The sequence below is a fragment of the Charadrius vociferus genome, unplaced genomic scaffold, assembly GCF_000708025.1.
Source record: "Charadrius vociferus isolate BGI_N301 unplaced genomic scaffold, ASM70802v2 scaffold282, whole genome shotgun sequence".
Taxonomy (NCBI): domain Eukaryota; kingdom Metazoa; phylum Chordata; class Aves; order Charadriiformes; family Charadriidae; genus Charadrius; species Charadrius vociferus.
In genome coordinates, this window is record NW_009647731.1 from 11,119,300 (window position 1) to 11,140,507 (window position 21,208).

A 21,208-nucleotide genomic window follows, 5' to 3' on the forward strand; every position below is an offset into this window, starting at 1 on the left:
GTTGCTGCGGAGCCGGGAGCTCGCAGGCGCCGGGGTTCGGCCCCGCCGACCTCTGGATGAGGATTCGCATCCTTCGGGTTGCGCCGGGGACAGCCCTTCGGGAGAGGGGAGGGATGGGGCGCGGGCAGCGGGGCAGGAGAAAAGGCATCCCGGCCCGGTTGGGGGTTGGCATCACGAGGAGAGGGCCAAAGAAAAGGGCTGGCCTTGGCTCAAGTCTGGTATTCAAGTTCGGTATTCAAGTTCAGTGAGAAACTAGAGCAAGAATGCAGTGTTTGTCTTCGTTTGCCAACCGTCCGGGACGGGGGGGGGGGGCGGGACCCAACCAACCAACCAACCCACATCCAACTTTAAAACTAAACATCTCCTTTCGCTTCCCCCCACCCCGAGAAGTGATGCCGAGGTCAAAATTGAGTTGCAGAACTCCCGCAGCCGGTACGGATGAGGACCCGAGTCCGGCTGCGGGGCTGCAGCAGGGTTTGGGGCAGTCCTTGCGTGCGCTGCCGTCCGGGCGCGGTGTCACCGAGCAATGCCCTGGGAAATAAAGCCAGGAATGTAGAAGCTGTTAAAATCTGGTGGCAGCGAATGAATGCGGCGTGTCCGCCTCGGCAGAGCAGGCAGCTCCCTGCCTTGGCCCCTTTTAGCAGTTGCGCTCTGATTATTAATAATAGATTCGCTAGAGAGGGGGATGCTCGTAGCCAAACAGCGTGTTAAACTGCCTCTGTTTTATTTTGGAGGATGGGAGTGGCCGTCGAGAAGTAACAATATAACCACTAGTATTTTTCCTTCAGCTTTATTATTCTTTAGTTGTTATTTTAGTTGAATCGCATGTAACTTGAGCACTCGGAGCGGCAGGACGGGTGCTAATTAGTTGAAAATCGTAGAAAGACCCTTGGCTGGGTTATGAAACGGGCTCTGCAGGCGGAACGGCCCGGTGGAGGGTCGGGTCTTGTCGGAAGGATGAGCGCAGGCTGGGACACAGCAAGGAAAAACGGGCTGGGGGATAAACAGGGGATGATCTTTGCAAGGTGCGACCCCTAATACGGGATGGCTTAAACCTCCTAAGCTAAGGCTGCGTGCTCCTTCCAAGCCACTCGGCACGTGTAGGGGGTGATATGTAAAAATTAGAGTGAATTAAGCCTTTATTTCAGAAGTGGTAGTCACTTTTTAGTAGGTCAGTGCTGTTTCACCGAGGCTTGGTTCTTTTGGTATAGGTTGCACCATTTCTGCACTTCTTTCTTTAAAAAGAATTTTTTTTTTTAGCTTTAGCCATCATCTCTCCAGCAGAAGGATATTCTGATGTGTAGTGACTATATGTTCAGCTTGAGCAAAATTCTGACCCTGCATTACAGATCGGACCGACAACTTTGGTATCAATACAGTCAATTTTTTGTACCGCTGATTTTCCCCTCAGTTTCAAAGCTGTGTTGTGCTCTGTGGAACATTGCTGGCATTTACTGACACTGGAGACAATTAAAGCTTTCACACCACAGTTTCCTGATCTCCAGTATAATATAATGCCTTGTGATTTTTGTTCTCAATTCATGAAACCAATATTGTTTTCTCAGTCTTTTCTGCTGAACGTTTGCAGAATTCGGGCTGTGTTTGAGCTGGAGAGTGATACGTGCCTCCGGGAGGCTGTACAGAAAATGCACAGGCTGCATATAGACCTTGTGTAGGAAAACTCCACTGTAGTAGATACATCATGTGTACGTCCAGACAATCGTTTTGCCCTGTTGCATCTCTGGTTGGAGCGATGCTTATTTTCTGTATCAGTAGGGACAAAAGGAAGGTGCTAGAGAAGCTGAGCATGGCTGCAAGCAAAGCTTTTTCATATGTAAAGAACTTAAAATAAAAAGAAATGGGGAGTAGGCTGTAAAGCACCGGTCCCTGGAGGCAGATTGAACCATTGTTTTGAAAAGCCATTGCCTAGTATGTGGCTCCTTAAAATTGTTAATTTTTAATTTTATTTGGAGTTCATTTTCAGGAGTGCTTTTGCTACCTAGAGATGGAGTTATCTTTGGTAAAATATTGTTATGCTTTCACAGTAACATATCTATATAAATAATTTGGTGAACACAGTGCAATGGCCCAGGGAAACGAGGGAATGGGGATGTAGAAAAAACATTTGGAAAACACTTTTTTTTGTCTTTTTTAAGTTTCACATCAGTTTAGTAGCTGGTCAAGTACAGTATTGTGTATATTGCATAAAATAAAGTGAAACATTTTGTCTTTTTCGATTTTCATCTACTACAGTCCACTCCCGGTGGTGCTTTTGTCCTGCAGTGATCCTCAGTGCATCTGTTCAAATACCCGGCGTGTTTGGATGCAGGGAGGCAGGGGAAGGTCGATCTGGGTCTGTGTGCGTAAGGGAGAGGTTTTCCTATGCAAAATGGGAGTTGTGAGTCTTAAAAAGCCCAAGAAAAATTTCACAAGCCTCGGAGCTTGCTCGAGCCTCATCCCTAAATGCTGCTGAGAGGATGAGTGGTGGCAGGTACCGAGATGCTGAGCAGGTCTCCTGCACCGTGACGATGTGCTCTGGGTTGCAGCATCAGCCCCGCAGCTCGCTCTGCCAGCCACACATGCAGAAAGGGCAAAACAGGCTCTGGCTGGAGAAACCCCGGGAGCAGCGAGGGGAAAGCCCACCTGTGGCTGTTAGTCAGGAAATCCATCGGTTAAACCAGTACCGTGAGTGCCCGGGATGGGAGCGGGGCTGAAGCACGCCCTGCCTGAGCTCACCTCTGGTAAAGTCAGGGCAGGCAGGTGATGAGCGGGGGGACACGCTGTGCGGTGGCCAACGGACCCCTTTCATTAGTGCTGTGTCCCCATCTGGGTCTGTGAGCCCTTCTGACCTCTCCTCTCCTGTGCTGTGGCCACGGGCAGTGTCACCAGTGGTACCCTAGGCAGATCTTCCCTCTGTCTCCAGCAGGACAAGGTAGCCTTGCTTTTCATATCAAAACCGCTGGCAGAGGAGGATAAGCCATTTCTGCACCAGCCTGGGCAGGTCTGCTGGGCAGAAAATGCATGGGCTGCGTGCGGACCTCGTGTAGGAAAACTCCACTGTGGCAGACACATCGTGTGTACATCTGCAGCTTTCACAAAAGGAATCTTCACGTTCTGTGAAGGACATGAGCGATGTTGGCAGAGAGCCTTCAGGCCCTCTGAGCACGTGCTGGTAGATGCTCAGCGCATGTGGGGCAGTATGGAGTGGGTCGGGACCCGTGAAAATACAAAGGCACAAAAAGATGAACATCCTCTGAGGAGAAACCATGACCGTGTCAATGCTGTCCCGGGCCCGGGAGTGAGGTCAGTGCAACGAGACCTCAGTATTCTGTGTGACGAGGTTCAATGCGCTGGGAGGATGTTTTCTTTTTCTTCTGCAAATACGTTTTTGGTGCTCTGAAATCCCTCCTGCTGACCAAGGGAGGAAGGCTCGGGATGTTCAACACACAATTTAAACCAGTCTTCCTTCCCCTCCTTGCTTCTACTGGCACATGCTGGCAGGCGTTTTAGGACAGCGTGCCCTTCTCTCCACGTTATGCTCTTTGCACTGTAAAGTACAAACTAACCTGGATTTGTTTTTTTTCACCTTTAACCAGAGTAAGAAGAAGAGAGTTCCTCGTGGTTGCTCTCCGTTCCTAAGTTTCCTCTGCCCCTTTTTGAACCGGGTTTTTAGGTTTTGGTATTTTTATTAGATTTACTATGTCTAATGTGGTATCCCAATAACCTCAGCAGTCCTCAGCACGCTAGCAGCAGGCAGTTCATGCTTCTCTGTCACAGGCGTGCTCGCACCATGATGTCATATCTGGAGTTTGGTGTGTGCTCTTCTGGTTCAGATTAAGCAGGTCATTGCTGCTTGCTTTGGGGGAAGGCGGAGGTGAGTTTAGGGGTAACTCTCAGTTCTGGAAAGGTGCGTATCACTAACAGGTACAGGTTTTGCTATTTCTTTTCATCACATTATCATTTCATAGCTCCAGAGATTGAGGGGTGTGTGGGAAATCCATCACTCAAACTCAGTTTCTTGCAAAGTGGCTGACTTTGTATTTTGAAATGCGCCAGGCAAAATTGCGTTCAAGTGACTCCGTGTAATTATCTGGCAGACGAAAAGGACCTCCAGTTAATAAACCATTTGTCATTAATCGAGTCCTTTTAAAAAGGCGTAAGCATGAGATCCGTGCAGCGGAGGATGGGAAGGAGCAGGAGATGGACCTGCCTGAATTCTTTTGCCTGTGGTACGGGTAGGGCTCGCGGGCTGGCAGTGCCAAACCCGGCAGGGATGAATAATCGGGGCAGGAAGAGAAACTCAGCTGAGAAATCTGGGAAGGTCAGGAACTAAGCCAGATATTTATCAAGAGGAAAGTTGATATTGTTATTATGAGCTGGGTTCTCAGCTGTTTCCCGAAAGATAACAAGAGGCACACCACGGTTAGTGTGCTGAAGAAGGGTTGAGAGCGCTTCGCAGTTTACTTGGCACGTGTCGAGTCTGTTAAAAATGACCTGGGATGACCGGGCGTTAAGGAACAGGATGCTCAAATAAGCGCTCCAGTGCTGTTAATTTTTTTAGCTGCCTTCATCTCCCTCCGTTGCTGTGTTTGGGTGGTCTGAAAGTCATTATCTTCTGACTTTCCTCAGCCTCTTTCGCAGCAGCAGAAGGGGAGGGAGGGAGGGAAGAGGCAGCTGAAGGCAATGGAAATAAATAGCAACATATTTCCAGAAGAGAACCAGTTCCCAAGTGTGGGATTAAAAAGCTTTTCCAAAGCCAAGTATTCAGCTCTGAGAGGAGGGAACTGTAAGAAGTGGTTTGTCTGAAGAAGCTCACCTTTTCCCCTCTCCACATCTAGGTTTCCTTCCCGGGGAGCCGGCAGTAATTCTGTAGTCTCTAGACTTCAAACAGGCAAGTCGGTAAATACAGATTTGGAACAAGGAAAGATTCAATCCTTTCATCTTCTGGGCTTTGAAATTAAAAGGTACCTGTGGACTGGACAGGAATACTTAAAGGCACGAGTAAGCAGCGGGAGTCTTACTAAGTCGAGTTTGGATGCGATGGAGGCAGCGAATCCTGAGCAGTTAAAGGAAAGACTCTGCCGTCCAAGAAATAGGAGAAGCTGGAAAATATTTTTCAAATGTGAATTTACGTGTGCTCAGAGTGAACGAAAGCAACATTAGAAATAGAAACTGGGGTACTGTGGAACTTAACTTTTGTTGTAAATAAAGTCATTCCTCACTCCCATAAACTGCTGGGGCCTCTAGGATCCCTGGCTGCACTTGGCAGTCTCACAGCGTTTGTAACTGGGCCCAAGTGAATATCTAGTATTATTTTGGAGGCTCTGTTCAGGACGTAGAAAAAAAGAAAGACTTTATTTTGCTTTCTGGATACAGGTCATTGTGATTCCCGGATTGATTCGCCTGCTTCAAAGAGAAGAATATAACTAAAAAATAAGCCTCAACTCCCCTATATAGAAGGGCTATAAAATAATGCATCGCTCTTAAACTGGTGATGTTGACCTCATATCTGTAGGTAACAGGGGACATATGATGCCTTAAATTTGTAAGACACAGGTGACTAGTTACTGTATTTTATAGTTTAGTGAATTGAGAAGATCTTGGTTGCCATGTTTTAGTGACTGGAGATGAACTGGGCAGCCAGGCAGAGCAGCTCTTGAAATTCTGGGTTAATATCAGATACCCCGGCGCACTGATAAGGCGAAGCACGAGGCTGGAAGCCAGCTGGGTTGCGCAATTAGTTGCTAGCGCTCTGCCAGGAGTTTCTGGAGACAAAAATGTGTGCACGTGTGTGTGCACGCACTGAAAAAACCCACATACGTGTGTGTAACGTGTGAGCAGATCCATTAGCCTCTGCTTTTATTGCACGCTGGCCCTGCAGGCTGGCACCACGACAGTACCTGGTCCTGTCGGTGCCAGCAGCGGGGAGTTAATGGCACCAGTTCTGGGGCTGAGCTGAATGCCACGGCTGAGCTACGCAATAGGCACCCCGGTAAAATTTTCTGTGCTGACCAAACCTTGTTCTCCTGTCCATCAGCTTTCCCCATCAACTTCTCACAGGGTTTCTCAGTCTTTCCATTTCCCTGCTCTTCTTGTAAAGCTGCCTTTTTGGTGAGGTGGGAGAGACGGAAAGCAGCGAATAGTTCCTATATCCAGTTTTACAGGCTTGTTACTCGAAATATTGATGAGATGGAGCTCATCAAATTAAAAAAACAAAACACTTCATGTTTCTGATAGCAATTGGATTTGCACATATTTTTCCTGACAACAACTGATGGATAAAATAATGCATACTAAATCTAGTAACTGCATAAAATTATCCGATGGTCTTAAATTTGAAATAGTTTATATAGGAGAGCATTAGGAGAAGCTCACAATGTTTTCCAGAGGCCGATGTCATTACCCCATTTTTCAGATAGCGAATCTAGGGCAGGGGAAGATAAAGAGCTTTGCTCAAGGTCAACCAGTAAGCCAGCAGCAGACCTGAGAGCAAACTGAGCTTTTATGAGTCCCTGCTCATTTTTCTGCCCCTTGCCAGCATTGCTGCTCCGTTTTCCATTACTTTTCTTTTCCATTATTCCATTTCTTAAACTTGCAGACTGCAGTTTTGGCTTCGTTCTGCAAACAGCATCGATGATCTGTCAATCTGCATCTGCAGAAAGTGATTCTGGAGAAGGAAAGAAGCGGGTGGACCAAGCACAAGCGCTAATAAGGGGGAGAAACCCAAACAAGTCTCTCCCCTCCCACCAGCCCACCCCCAAAAATAAACACAACCTCCCAGGAATCTCATACTTCAACGTTTGTGGTGGTAAAGGGATCATTCATTCCTTTTCCCAGGACAACATATGCACTGTTTGGTGTGTCTGCCCGTTCTGTATCAGAGATCTGTGTGTAGACCTCTACCTAGAAAGGTAACGCTTGGCTTACCCTTGTTTTCTTCTGCATTCGGACAGTAAAGGTGGGCGAGCAGAAACCACCTATAAATAAAATGGGAAAAATATTCAGATGATCCATAAAATAAAGCCAAATAGATGTGCAGGTAAAAAAAAGCTGCTATGTAGTAATTAATGTTGATAGGGGAGCAGTGAATATAATAATTAGAACTCTAAATATCATAAAAATACGCATGTTTGAGAGAGCAAAATGGAAACCCGCTCTTCTTTTAACCTTTAAGGAGAAACTACTGGTGCAGGGGAGTGGGGCGCTGTGTGACTGTGGCTGGCTCACCAGGGGCACTGCCACCTCTTCTCTGAAGATGTCAAAATAGGATGGCGCCAGTACTGTCTGTGTTAATCTGGTTTCATTTCCCAAACGCTCACTTATTTCTGATGTCCACACGACAACAAATCTGGGCACTCTTGGAGTGCTTCTTAAGATGTGTAGAAAATACTGCCAATTTGTTCAATATGTAGGTATTCTGTGGCTTTTGCGATACAGTGATGCTAAATTTATTTATTGCACAATTTTGAAGCCCCAGAGTAGGAGGGGAGTGTGTTCTATTACTGTTTTGAGGTTTCTTCTATAGATTTGATCCTTCTGTATATCATCTCCGTGCTACTGTAAGAAGAGTCCTGCCACAGCCAAGTGGTGAAATCAGTGCCTTCTCCAGCTGCAGAGAAGCAGCATCTTAGGAGGCTTTTTTAGGCTTACATCTTAAGAAGCTTTTTTTAGGTTTCTCGTTAGAGGAAAAAATATTTTAAAAGCATGAAAAAAAATAAAATTGGTTTTATTCCCTGGTGTCTTCATACCAGGGTTCCTGGCAGTTGAAACTTAGTCTGTCTTAAGCAGGGATTTCTTCTAAAGATGCAGTGTGAAAGTTTCTCACATACTTAAAATGAGACATTAATGGTTTTGTAATGTTAAGAAGAATTTTCAAGATCAGACAGCCATTGGTTGCATGTAGGATATAGGAATTACCACGTCGTTGTTACTTAATAGGCATTTTGAGGTTGTTTTGCTGGTTCTCTGCCTGCCATGCGTGGAGCTGGGCGGCAGAGCCGGGTGATGACCTGAGTTGGAAGGGACGTAAACTGAGGAGGGCTGGAAAACGGAGAGGAGAAATTATTCCTGACTCATCTGTTATATTTTCAGCCTTCTGCAGAGAAGAGAATACCACGTCTGCTTTATCCTGTTGACTGAAATATTCTTTTCATCTGTCTGCAGGAAATGGGGCAGACTCTTTTCCATAACTACCTGACTTATATGTCTTAATGTTTCCAGTTCAGGCAGGACTACCGTTAATGATGGTTTTGACCTCAGCATTCCTTGCCCTTGTCCTGAATTGCTCTTCACCTTTATTTGTGTGTGTGTGTGTGTGTGTGTGTGTGTGTGTGTGTCTCTCTGAGCATCTGCCTGCACCCTGCCTTCCCTCCTCATCCCCCAGACAGAGCAGTGCACCCGTGCAGGGCGCGGGGAGCGATGCTGGCACGGCCACCCCGAGCCGTGCATCTTTGTCAGCGGGCTGCTGACTTGCGATTAATTTGTCATCTCCTGAGATGAGCCTAGGCTCGGCATTGTATTAATATGGCAATGCTGCTCCGGGAACAGCGTGTTCCTCCTCGCAGGGCTGCGTTCCTTCGGCCCGGGGCTCCAGCCTGGCTGTTTATGCAGAAGTTGGGTTTCCTCCCACCTCACCGCTGGTGTTTACAGAAGGAATCGCAGTTTCCTGTTGTGTTAGATGGAGCTGTCGCTCCGCTCTGGATTCCTGCCCTCCCCGCTTACGCCGAATTGCTTTTTAGCCTCATCAGCTTGAAAGTCTTATTGCTTTTGCTCACTACTGCTGTAACCGTGAGACTGACTTTTTGCACGGGCAGCTCGTCCACTTGGTTTGTAGAAGAATTTCTGGCATTTTTGAGAGTGTTCATGTACATATTTTCTCCCTGTGAGGTTCTGCAAGGGTTGTTAAAGCCCAAGACTCTTCCCGTGAGACACAATAGGGGTGATGCCCATTTTAAAGATAAATCGAAGACACTGAAGATTCAAAATACTTTTCACAAGTTGCATAGAGACTGAGTAACACAGCTTAGACCAAGACACACACATCCTTGATGTTCCTGCTGCTGCAGAACGTTCCAACCATTTGACATCTGTCTAACAATTCAGTAGTGGAGTTACAACAGAAGATACCCTGTATCTGATTCATTTACTACTTATTCTGCCTTGTAGACACGTGGTAGGAAAAGTTTCTGTTTGGCTAAAATTTTAAGTTTTATATCTGAAGCTATATAGGAGGTTCCTACAAGAAAGCTGTAGGCACGTTGCCCAAGGACATTGCCCACTGACTATCTTCAGTGGCAACAAAATCTTGAATTACCTTGGGACTGGATGCCAAAGAGGTCTGGTTCATACTAAGAAAGAAGCTGGACCAAAGGTCTCTGAAGATTCTGTGCTTTAGAGTTTAATTATCTTCAAATACTTCTTTTCAGGTTTTCTTGTTTTATAAATGCAGAAGAGCTCCATATGTGTCATTCTCTTCACGTAGCCTGGTCATTCACGTGTTAGCAATATCTGTGTTTACTTATTCATACATTTGCATTTTCAATAACTTACCCTCTCAAACTCTGATCAGGGTAAGCATTAATTTGTGTGACCAGTAGTTGGGAATAGGGTACACGCAGAGACCGAGCTATCCAGTGCATCGCTCCAGCCTCTGCGCCGCCAGCAGCCTTCTCCCTGGAAGTCAATAAAGTCAGCTTTTGTTCTTGGGAACATCAATTAAAACATGCAATTTATTCACTTTCATTTTTGTACTCAAAAAGTGCCATGTTATATTGAGCGACCACGCGCTGGTCTGAAAAAATCTGCTGTGTTATCTTTAATTTGAGAGCTGTTTTGTTCTAGAAACTTTGTATAGATTCCCTATTTTGTTTGGCCTGGTGGCTTTTTTTCGGTTTGTTTAAAATCTGTGATTAAAATTAATGGTTTCAGGCTTTTGCATTAGCAGGGAAAATACAAATTTCAAAGCCTGTTACTTGCACGATCTCTGGTCCACGTGACAGAGTCCTTCTTAAAGGGTACCAAGAAAGAATTGATCATCTAAATATTATGATGATGAAAATGGACTTTATTTTCCCTTTGCAAGTTTGCGTTCACGCCAAAAAGCAATTTTAGTTTAAATCCTCACTTTAATCTTCCAGTGGTACATGCTGCAGGAAATCTTTTAAGTGAATACCAGATTTATGAAGTTTACTGTTTGCTAGAGTAAAATGCTTGAAATCTCTCCGTTATTTGGCGCTATGAAAATATTTTTGCTTTTAGGGTTGTCACAGTAATACTCTATTTTTTTTACTTGATTTTATTCTCAGAAATCTGTGAAGCGTCTTTAGTTTCTCCTTGGATTATACAGGGAAAAAATAACTGATGTAATAGTAGCTTTATTAGCGAGGTGCTGTGGTTTAGACCTCTCAAAATTCCCTCCATTGATCTGAAAGTTGTTCTTAAGCAAATCGTCTATGATGCGTAGAATGTTGTTCCTTATTTTCTTACTGTTTTCATTGCGTAATATCCTTTTTTGGTGTATTACACAATCTATCCTTGAATAGGAAGTGGAATATTTAGGCTTGCAGTTTTATGCCATTAAAAAAAAAAGAAGAAGAAAAAAAAAAAAAGAGTGGCAGCAGATTCCCATACATCACTTTTTCCTCGTGTCTCTCCAGCGGAGCTTGCTGATACCACCATTTTCAGTGTGAGCTAAGCACTTCTGCTCGAGTTTTTGTTTCCATAGTAGCGTCAGAGGTTTAGCGTTGTCCTATATGACATGAATGGGAGTTTGTACAAACATCAGCGGTTGGAGTTTTATTTGGGCGGGTGGAAATACTCCAAGTAAAACTTTACAGTCTTGTAGTTTGTGTTAGTAGTCACCGATTCTGCCAGCCCAGAGTTTTCGTGAGTGCTTAAGCCCTTCTGGTTTCGTTCTGCAGAGAAACCCAAGCTGTTCTTTCAGACCCTAGTGTGCGTGTGCACCTCGGGTTGTGTACCTGAGGATAAGATTAAGCAAGCAGCGAGTACAGGAGAAAGTAATCATCTGTTTTCAGCGACCTGGGTAGCTTAATGCATTTAGTTAGCCCATAAACTTCATCAGGTTGTGGTGGCTCTGCTCATACTCTCTATCACTGGGCAAGGATTTCATGGACTCCTTTATGATCATTATGGAGTTAACGGGAAAAGATAGATTAACCACAGATCCCTGGATCCAAGCCCCGTTTTCTTCCGCTGGCACCAGCCTGATGTTAGCAGACCACAGACCCCACCAGCTGAGATGGGGTCTGATGAACAGGCAGGAGGCGAAACATCCCTCCCGGCTCAGCTTGCAAGCATGGAGCAAACCCAACGGAGGCTTTAATTTCGTCCCCCTGGAAGGACGGGGGTGTTGCACTTTCCCAATACAAAGCATCTTTAATGATGAACCCAGAGACGGTGCTCCACCCTCCCTGCAATTTGCATTTGATCATCCTCTTTAACAGTTACCAAAACATGAATATTAATGATTTCAGCTGTCTAGGCAATTATGGTTTCAAGGGGAGGGTTTTTTTAAATCTTAATGGGAATCAAAGTTTCTTGCTGTTTTTAAAGAAACCAAACTCTCCATTCCGGACTGAATCTGAGCTTTTTGTCTTAGGACGTGAAGATATCTGGTGTGGTCACATCAAGAGAGGGTTGGGAGGGAGAGACTTGCTGGTGTTTGCTGGGGTGTGCCTTCCCCCCGCCCCCCCTCCTTCTATCTAGGATAAAATGTCCCACTGAATAAGATAATTGTATTGGTTCTAACTTCAGCTGGTAGAAAGGAGACCTGGGAGTGTTGAGGATGCCTTAGCACAGGCTGGCTGCAGAGGGTGCAGAAGAGAACGGGCAGCGAGCTGAGCTGATCCTGATGGATGAGAGCCCAATGCCCTTGCTTGAAAGGGGGAAAACACATGAAAACTGGGTGGGGAAAAAGATTTCTGACTGAGATGTGCCTGAAGTGTTGCTTGAAGAGCTGTTCTCGTGAGAGGTGGACCTATGCTGAGAGAAGGCCTTTCAGAACAGAGGATACAGTTCTCACAACTTCAGGGGAGAGGTTGCTTTTATGAGATCTCTATCTCCAAAGCATCCTTTCAGTGTAGCTCAAAATATTACCAAAAGCAGCAAGTAAGCATTAAAGCATCAATGCCACTTTGAGTAAAGACCTAATCAGAACCTAGATCTTAATATGCTTTTTGGCTCATCTTTATGAAACCAAATTATTTCAGTTGTTTACAGCTGGGTGTGCTTTTTTCCATGGCTTGGTATTCTGTCTTGCCTCCTAGCAGTTTGTTTACTGATATTAGCCCTATTAGTGTCTGTTGGCAGAGATTTTCCTTTTCATTCGAGGGCTGACAGCCAGCACACCTTTGAAGTCCTTGAAGAATTAGCTGCCTTGGGAATTTTTCATGCTGTAACCTATTTATGTTTTTTTAAGTCAATTTTTGATCATTAACTGAGTTCACAGCAATCATCTTCATAATGTCATTAATGAAAGTTTCTTAACCATGCTCATGGGCATTTAGGGCATTGTGCAATAGTTCAATAAAAACATTACAAAACACAAATAATCAAGCATATAAATAGAAAGAGGAACAGTCTGCAAAGGTTTGAACATCAAAGCCTGAAGGTATTCAGGCTTTATTCAAGTCCTCCTCTCAATGTTTAAAAACAAAACAGAACAAAAATACAACAAAAAACCCCAACCCCAAACACAAAACCAAAAAAACAATGAAAAGATGCTATTAAGAACAAAACTCCAGGAGGGTGTGGTTTAAAAAAAGAAAACGCCACAACAACAAAACAAAAAAAGAAGAAAGGCCCCAAAATTGGAGAAACTTCATTCACGTGGATTCAGCACTGGTTATACCAAAGCAGCAGTTTTTAACTCAGAAATCTACCTCTTGGGGACCAGTTAAAGTATGGAATTACAGAGCTACCCACCTGCTTGTGGGGTACGCGTAAGTCAGGATAGATGTTGTGTGTGATGTTTGTATCAGAAGACACAGGCAGTGGGGGTTAAATAGTCAAAACCATATCATCAATCAAAACTTAAATCTATTGCTTTTTTTTTGCTTAATAGTCCAACACAGACCGCTAAACCATTGAAGAGTCTCCAGCTCTTTAAACCTGATAATTTGGAGGAGGTTGCTTGATATCCATTTTCCTCCTAAAACTGTATTTTCTACTAAAGCCCTGAACTATCAGTACAGCTGGAAAATATGTTTGTTAGAGAGAATAGGAAAGTATCTCCTGAGAAGTTCTGAATTTCGCTGCTGTCTTCTACGGTGGCTGGTGATGGCTGGAAACAACAATAGATACAGTTGTTGAGGACTGAGCATCTGCCCATACTAGGTTGGTATTATTGGCACTTGTATGGCAATTTAGGCTTCCGCGTAGCAGCCTGGACCTACTGGTGATTCAAATCTAAGATGAAATTTTACATGGTGGTGGTTGCTTATAGGAGAGATAAGTGCACCTCTCAGCTCCCACGTGCATCGCTCAGTAATCCCAAAGGGCAATTAGCTAATGGTGAGCATTAAGTATGTACGTAATGGGCAAATGGTATGCGTGCACACGTGTCCATTTTGGTCTCATTTCCCCGCCCCCCTGTGATACTTTTTCTCAGTGACAGAAGAAATTTTAAACATATTGATACTTCTACTGTAGCCTTCAGGTTTTATGTGGTTACATGGTGGTAAAGACTAGTTGATAGGAACCTTTTCTGTTAGCGTTCATCAATGAATTCGTCTGAATGGTACTTTTGACTTTTGCTTATTTGCTTTAAAAAGGTATGTTTTCCATTTAAGTGGGCAGTCGTTCAAGAGCTGTTGCAAAACTGTGTTACACAATGCAAGAATTCCTAATACATAAGCAATCGGCAGGCGTGGCAAGCTGTCGTAAGCTTTTTAGGTCAGTATGCCATGAATCAGTATTTATTATCTAACTTTTTTGGAGTACGAAATTTTGGCCTCGTAACCGTGCAGCTTAGTTTGGGACTGCACGGGGAGGTGGATTGTACGCAAAATACTGTCACTGCTGAAATCTTGGCATCCGTAGCCTCCAACTCAAAGCGAAGGCAGCTCTGAGATGAAGTATTAGTAGTCTCGCCATGTACAGCTTAGGCATCCTTTCTCTTCCTGAATAGCTGAGTGCACTGAAGGCGTAAAAAAAAGCTGTGTGTTCCCTGTGCAGTTCCCTCATCCGTGGGAGCTCCCTTTTTCAAGGGCAGGATGTGACCTTTGAATGTCTACAGCACTGAAACAGAGATGAAATCATTTCATAAGCAGGGATCAAAAAAGCATATTGATGGATACAGTAGTGCCCTGTGGCATTTTATCCCAGCATCGTGTTAATCCAATCTGATAATCTGTCAAAGCTCCTATTTAATGCGAGTGAATACTTCCAAATTGCGGTTCTCATTCTCCTACCAGTTTTCCAAACCACTCCCATTATAGCTGTCAGCTTTATAGTGATGACTTGGTTCATTTGATACCAAATATTTCTAATAAAGAGAAGAGAAATCCTTTGGTAAATTGATGTTTGTCAATCAGCAAGCCCTTATGCCTTTGTGGCATAAAAGTCCAAGGAAAACAGATTACGTGTGAGTCAGATGAAGCACAGAATGCTTTTGAGGAAAACAGTAGGTGAGGGCACAAGTTTCCCGATCAACGTTCCTGCATCATAAAGCAGATTAACGTCTCTGAACTGTGACCTGAAACTGCGTAGCAGATTATGTGGTTACTGCTGTGGTTGCTGTTCGTGACTGATTGCATTTAAAAGCCCTTGAGATGCTTCACAGGGGATATTTGGGAAAAAACATGTTCTTAAGTGATCAGATAGTGTTTGGGTTGAGCAGCCACTCTGCTCATGAGGGCAGTATATGCTGGATGGCATTTGTAAGTCACCTGAAACCTGTTGTTCACCTCTGAATCAAACCAGCATCTGGTTAATATTAAAAGCAGCAATGTTTTATTCCCAAATCATTCCTCTGAATCTCCTGCCGTCGGTTTTTGCCTCCAGTGTGCACTTAAAAATTTGCATAGTTTTCCAGTCTGGTTTTCAGATAATGAAGGTCATTCAGATATTGGTATTGGGATGATGTTTTAGGCTAGTCCTGTGTCTCCTTCTACAATTCTGCAAATAAATCGTCCTGTTACACCGTCACAGGCACTTACAGCATCCACAAGCTGCTTATTGCTTTAATCTCTGGACGGATTTAGAAGCCAAATGGCAAGGATGGATGGGAGCAGCACAGCACATCAGTACTCATCTGCAAGTCAATTGCAGATTTGGCTTGTGCCTTTATAGAGGCGAGATGGATACATTAGATAAAATGGGAAGACTAATGAAAACAAAGGGTGTTTCTTGCCTCTAGGGAAGTACAAAATAGCTCTGTGGGGTGTTCCAATTGCTTAGTCGCTCCTCATTTAAAAAAAAAAAATGTTTTGCCCCCAAACTACTGGAGAAGGGGAAGCTGTTTCAGAATTGTGAGGTTTTTTTCCAGAGATTTTTAGACAACTGATGGTGCAGACAGGTTTTCTGATGGCCACAATAGGAGTTTGGTATCCAGTTGCTTTTGAAAATCCCACTGACCTCTCTTGAATACTCTGTGACCATGAGCTTTTGTGTTACAGCACTGCCCGGGAATGCAGAGCTTTGTGGTCCCATTGTTTTCCTGTGCGAATCTATTTTATAGCGTGAGAGTGGTTTAGTGATTCCACAGTACACGGGATCTACTGTGGAGTTGATGGACCAGAGGTGGTTGCAGCAGAGAGGATGCCTTGAGTATGGTTGTGTAGAGCATATGTAATATGCATCCACGTTCAGGTGTCCGGCAGAGGTTGGTGGTTCCAGCTGCGTGGGGACAGTGGTGGGAGAGGCGGTGCAGACCTCGTACCCGAGCTGAACTTCCACAGCAGCTGCTGTAGGCTTACAGTGGGGTTGGAACCTCGTTGTCTTCAGCATTTTACAAATGCAGCAGCGTGAGGCTTCAAAAACCACTAAGGCGGCGTATTTTGGCAGCGGAACAGAGCCCATTTGTTTAATCTGAGAAGACCATACAAGCTAAATAGACCGTCCAGAAAAGAAAAGAGGTGAGAGCAGGAATGGAGGCATCTGAGTGCAAAATGCCTTTCACAAAGGGAAGAGCAGGGCAGTGCGGACACTGACTAAACCCCGTGCACCTCCGGTCCCTCATCCCCAGCCGGCAGCGGTGGGGCATGCTGGAGCAGGGGCTGTGGCCACAGCCGAGCTTGGAGCAGCAGATCTGCTGCCCCATGGCCCAACTACCTGCGCTTGAAACAAGAAGGTTTCACGGACCCCTTTGTCCTAATGCCAAAGCGTGCTGCCTCTTCTGTGCAACAGGCAGAAGGGAAATCTGGGGGCAAGGGTTATGCTGCAGATACTTTTAAGGAAGGGAAAGATATTCGCTTGGAGCTTTTTTTAATTCAGGTGTTTTGCAATGACCCTTCTCCTGTCACTTGAAGAACTCATGACACGTTTTCTGTTTCTATTTCAGGCCAAGAACATCCTAATAGCCTGCGGCACAAATACAACTTTATTGCAGATGTGGTGGAGAAGATAGCTCCTGCTGTGGTTCACATTGAATTATTTCGCAAGTAAACAAGATGCCCAGTTTTGATTTTTGTATTCTTGAAAACAGCTGCCAGTGTGCCAGAAATGTTGATTGATGCTATGTAATAGCAAAGAGGTTTTTGAGATGATAAATATTTGTCATGCTTAAGAATTAAAGGTAATTTAAGAATCCTGGAAAGAAAAAATAGTTAAACTAATGCATGTGCATTATCTTGTTAATGATAGTAAGTAATAGCAGATATCCTAAAGCGTTAAAAACCACCAAACACTTTTTGGCTGTGTGTTATTTGGAATAATTTGTGATCTTTCAACTTTTTACAGCAATAAATGTTTATTTCCCATGTCTTCTAGACTTCCTTATTCGAAGAGGGAGATTCCTGTTGCCAGTGGTTCAGGGTTCATTGTCTCAGAAGATGGACTGATCGTGACAAACGCCCATGTTGTCACCAACAAAAACCGGGTGAAGGTGGAACTGAAGAATGGCGAAACGTATGAAGCTAAAATTAAAGATGTTGATGAAAAAGCTGACATTGCACTAATTAAAATAGATTCTCAGGTGAGCCATTAAAGCAAGACACATTTTGGTCCTCTTAATTTACTATCCTTTCCAAAAGCTGTTGCTAATTGTCCTGTTTGAAGGAGAGGCTAATAGTTTAGTGTCTGAGTTACAGAGAGCCTTTGAGCTAGGTGGATATATGTTTTTCAAATCCAAGTTTGTGGTTGGTAGCGGTTAATTTTATCACCTGTCAGTGTAGTGCAAGCAAGTACATTGCACTTTTGTATGCATCCTCAAAATAACCACCAACATCGTTTACTGGCCAGTTTTAAGACACATTGGCTAAGATAACTCTCTTCCCCTTAGAAGAAACGGGAGTTGTTCCCTTGGGGTTGGTAGATGGATGTATTAGTCTTTCTTGTGTGCCTATATTGAAGTCACAAATTGCTTTTAGAAGATATATTTGTGCCTGTGAAGGGCCATACCGCACTGATGTAGATATTAAAATGGAAAATATCTTAGGAAGTGTCTTGAACATGTAAATTAAAGCCTGCTTGGAAAAGCGCCATTACACTGCGAGTGGGTTTCTGAACAAACGGGAATGCAACTTCCCACCCGTAGTCTTCCTCCATATCAAACACAGGGCTGTCAGCATTCTTCTGCTTCCTGCAGCAGCAGAAAAGCTGTCATGCCGTTCTGCACACGTGGACAGCATAGCGCACGTGGAATATTGTCGAAATACTGTGTAATGTAGATGCAATTAGATGCATGTGATTGCTTGGGGTGCTGCTCATATTGGTTTCCCTTGTTTGGACTGTTAGTTAATGACCTCCAAATTTAACGGGCAAGAACGTTTCATTTGAAACACATGACTCAAAAATGTGTAGATCTTGCAGGGTTGTTTTAGTTCAGTCCTATTCCCCAGTGAGGTCAAAAGTGTTTGTGCCAGAGTTCATGACTAAATCAGACGCCTAATGCAGAACTCTTGGATGACCCAAGATATGAAGTGCTCCTACTGCTCCCTTGCCACCTTTGTCATTTAAAAGCTCTTTCTTTTTCTTGTTTAAAAGCTTCTTAACAGCAACATGGCAAAAAATCTTAACAATACCAAAAATGGTTTCTGCCATGTTGTTTTTTCCTGTTTTCCTGAGGAAACCTATCGCTTGTTTTCTCATTTTTTATATTAAAATAAGCGAAAGCAGATCTGCAGTAGCAACGCAAAGGGAAGATCCCCAGAATGAGAACTGGCAGCATTAGGCTGAGTAGGATATGGCAGCAGGGAGTGAAGAGCAGCTGGAAAAGCGATTTACAATTGGAAGCACAATGTGGTGGGGAAAGTAGACCAGAAAATGGTGGTGAGAAGGAAAGGACCGAAGGCGATAGGAAGGTGAGCTTCAGAGAAGGAAGAGGCTGGTGAGTCAATGAGAGGAGACATTGAACTGATGTGACAGATTGTTTTGAGGACTTAAGAAGACAAATAGACATAGAGTTTTATGTTAATTTTGGAGCGTAAAGAAACGGCTCCAAAATTTCCCTGGTAAGCTGCTCGCAGGAAGGGAGAACCTGGAAGACTGGAGGCAGCTGGGAAAAGAGAGAATGCAGCCAGATGAGTTGCCTGTAGTGGAAATCACTGCTAAACAGGACTGGAATTGGCAGTTGTAGTTATGACTTGCAAGATGGCAGATACTCTTTTTTTTTTTTTTTTAAATTGCTGCCATGTAATTAAATGATAGTCATCAGCATCTTCCATCAATTTAATTTTTGAATGTAGTTGTGACCCCGTTTTACAAGTGGCACATCAGCTGGTCATTTGCAAGTGTTCATCATCCCAGGTTGTTATCCTCTTATGTTGTTCAGTTGTAGAGTGGGGAAGAATATATGATTTTTGATCTAACATGCAGCAGCTCTTACCGTTTTAAAAACAATTACTCAAAAATTCATAATTATCTGTATAGAACTTACTAACTCCAAGGGACAAGGATGTGTCTTTGGCTTGATATATTGACTGTTGCAGCTGGCCAACATAGCACATGCTCCAGATTATGAGCATTGCAACCATGCTAATTCACATACATTTGCAAATTCTTTAAGGAAGGAAAGGTTTTCTGTCTTAGAGGTATCTAGAGCCAAATCAGCTATGTTTTCTTTTTGGGGGTGAAGAGGGGAAGGATTGATCCGTTAATATTCGGTTCTTTATGAGAAAAAGTGTTGGTTTTAATGAAACCTTGGGAAGAGTCTCAGTGCCTGGAGGCTGAGCTCTGGCAGAAGGAGGCGAGCCGGCCCCCGCTGTCTTCCTCCCGTAAAGTCAGCGTAGCACATCTCTCTGGGTAGCAGGAGATCACATTTCACATCTCAGCTCTAAATTAGATAAATATGAATATAAACTTAGGTCTTTCATACCCTCCGTAAGTGTCCTCTCAGTTGTACAACCCCGTACCTTGTATGTCACTCCCCCCTGGTCCCCACCTGTTGCATCTCCGGATAATTTTGAGAAGATTTGGGGATCACTTCTTGTATCACTTGTTTTTTTTCTGGGATGAGAGACCAGTTTTCCAGCTAGGTGTGATGATATGGCACTGAGCAGTAGCAATCCTAGACGAGGCCTGAGGCACCTCCATTCGCAGGACAGATGATGCTTTGCACTTGAAGAATAAGAAACACAAAATTTTGAGTGTTCACAAAAAATGTTAAAATGGAAACGCAGTCAGCCGAGAAGTTGATTTTCAGACTGAACTTTCATGGGACCTTTTTTTCTATATCCATTCAAGTTCGGTGTTTGAGCTTTCCTTTTGCTTGCCTTGCAATCATTCAGATTCATAAAAGGCTTTTTAAAATCACAGAGGTAATAATTTGTTGAAGTTGAACTGTATTTGATGACTGAAGAAGTCAATGTGACGGTACAAACAACCCTTTAAAAATCTGGATATGGCATGAAAACCGTCCCTAAGAATTTTTCTGAAGGAAGAGGTGAAGGTCTTCCTTTTGAATAAATTATTTGAAGGTGATATCAAAGATGCAGACATTATTCTTTTCTCTTCTGTTTTTCTGTGGCATGTTCAAGCAGGATCTGAAGGGCAAAGAATGCCTCTGTGGTTAGGAACAGAGCTGGGCTCGAAGTATGACTTTAGGCTGTCAGCTGGTATCCCGAAAACTGTTAAGATTTTGCAGCAGCCTGCATGCTGTTTTTCTTCATGGTGTGAACATCTGGCCAGAGACATTACTAGAACTAATTTGGCTTTGCTGAGTGCAATAGGAAGTGAAAGAGGGTGGTAGAATCTGGGCCCTAGTAAGGATGAACTGTTTCCCTGATTAAATTCTTCTCCATGGAAAAACATACTGCAGCCAATGAGGAACAGAAATCTTGGAGTTGTTCTTCTAATCCTAAAATACTCTTATTTTTACAGTCTATAAAGGAACTGTATTTCTTGTGCCCATAGTGAAACACAGCGGTTTGCTGAAGTGGTGAAAGCGAGAAGTAAGATTGGAGCTGCATGGTAAATGCGAAGGCGATGTAACTGTCCTTCCCAATGCAAACAGCTTTGAGGAGGCAGCAATGCTGGAAAGAAAAGTTTGCAGACAATTTGAATTTGAACATGCAAAATTTAGAAAACTTCCCTAGAAAAATTTGGACTTTGGCAGCATGGGCGGAGGCTGGTGAAATGATCCATCCTGTGTCACAGGGGTGACACTGCAGCGAGCCCGAAACCCATCAGAAATATTGCACAACGCTCCAAAGACAGCACGTGCTTTTGAGCTGGCAGAGCTTGATTATGAAATTCATCTCCAGACAAGTGACTACCTTGTTGAATGAGAACGTGTGAGACAGCTGCTGAAATCTGTAAACACCAGAAGAAACTTTTAGGGGTGGTTTAATGGACAGTGTCAGGGTTAATGGAGGGCAGAATTATAAAAGAGCCCTGTGCCCTCACCCAAATTGAAGCTGGAAGCCAAAAGTAGTGGAAGGTGGAGGTGGCTTTTGCCTGGAGACCCTTTTCACCCCTGGAAATTGGACTCTGCCCACAGAAATGATCTCCATGGCAGGTGCCTATGGTTTGGCAGCGAGTACAGGAAGGGGGGAGTATGGTGAATGGCTTTATTTTGAGGTGTATCTTCTTC

At 44.0% G+C, this 21,208-nt stretch overlaps 1 protein-coding gene across 1 annotated transcript in view; it reads left to right on the forward strand.

Annotated features, from left to right (window-relative positions):
• Positions 1–2,528: 2,528 nt before the first annotated feature.
• Positions 2,529–21,208, forward strand: part of LOC104283487 (serine protease HTRA1-like) — a 32,854-nt gene continuing 14,174 nt past the window's right edge. The window contains exons 1-3 of the mRNA XM_009881658.1: positions 2,529–2,685; positions 16,520–16,619; positions 16,948–17,152. Coding sequence (XP_009879960.1) covers positions 2,529–2,685; positions 16,520–16,619; positions 16,948–17,152 — 462 coding nt within the window. The remainder of the gene's footprint in view (positions 2,686–16,519; positions 16,620–16,947; positions 17,153–21,208) is intronic.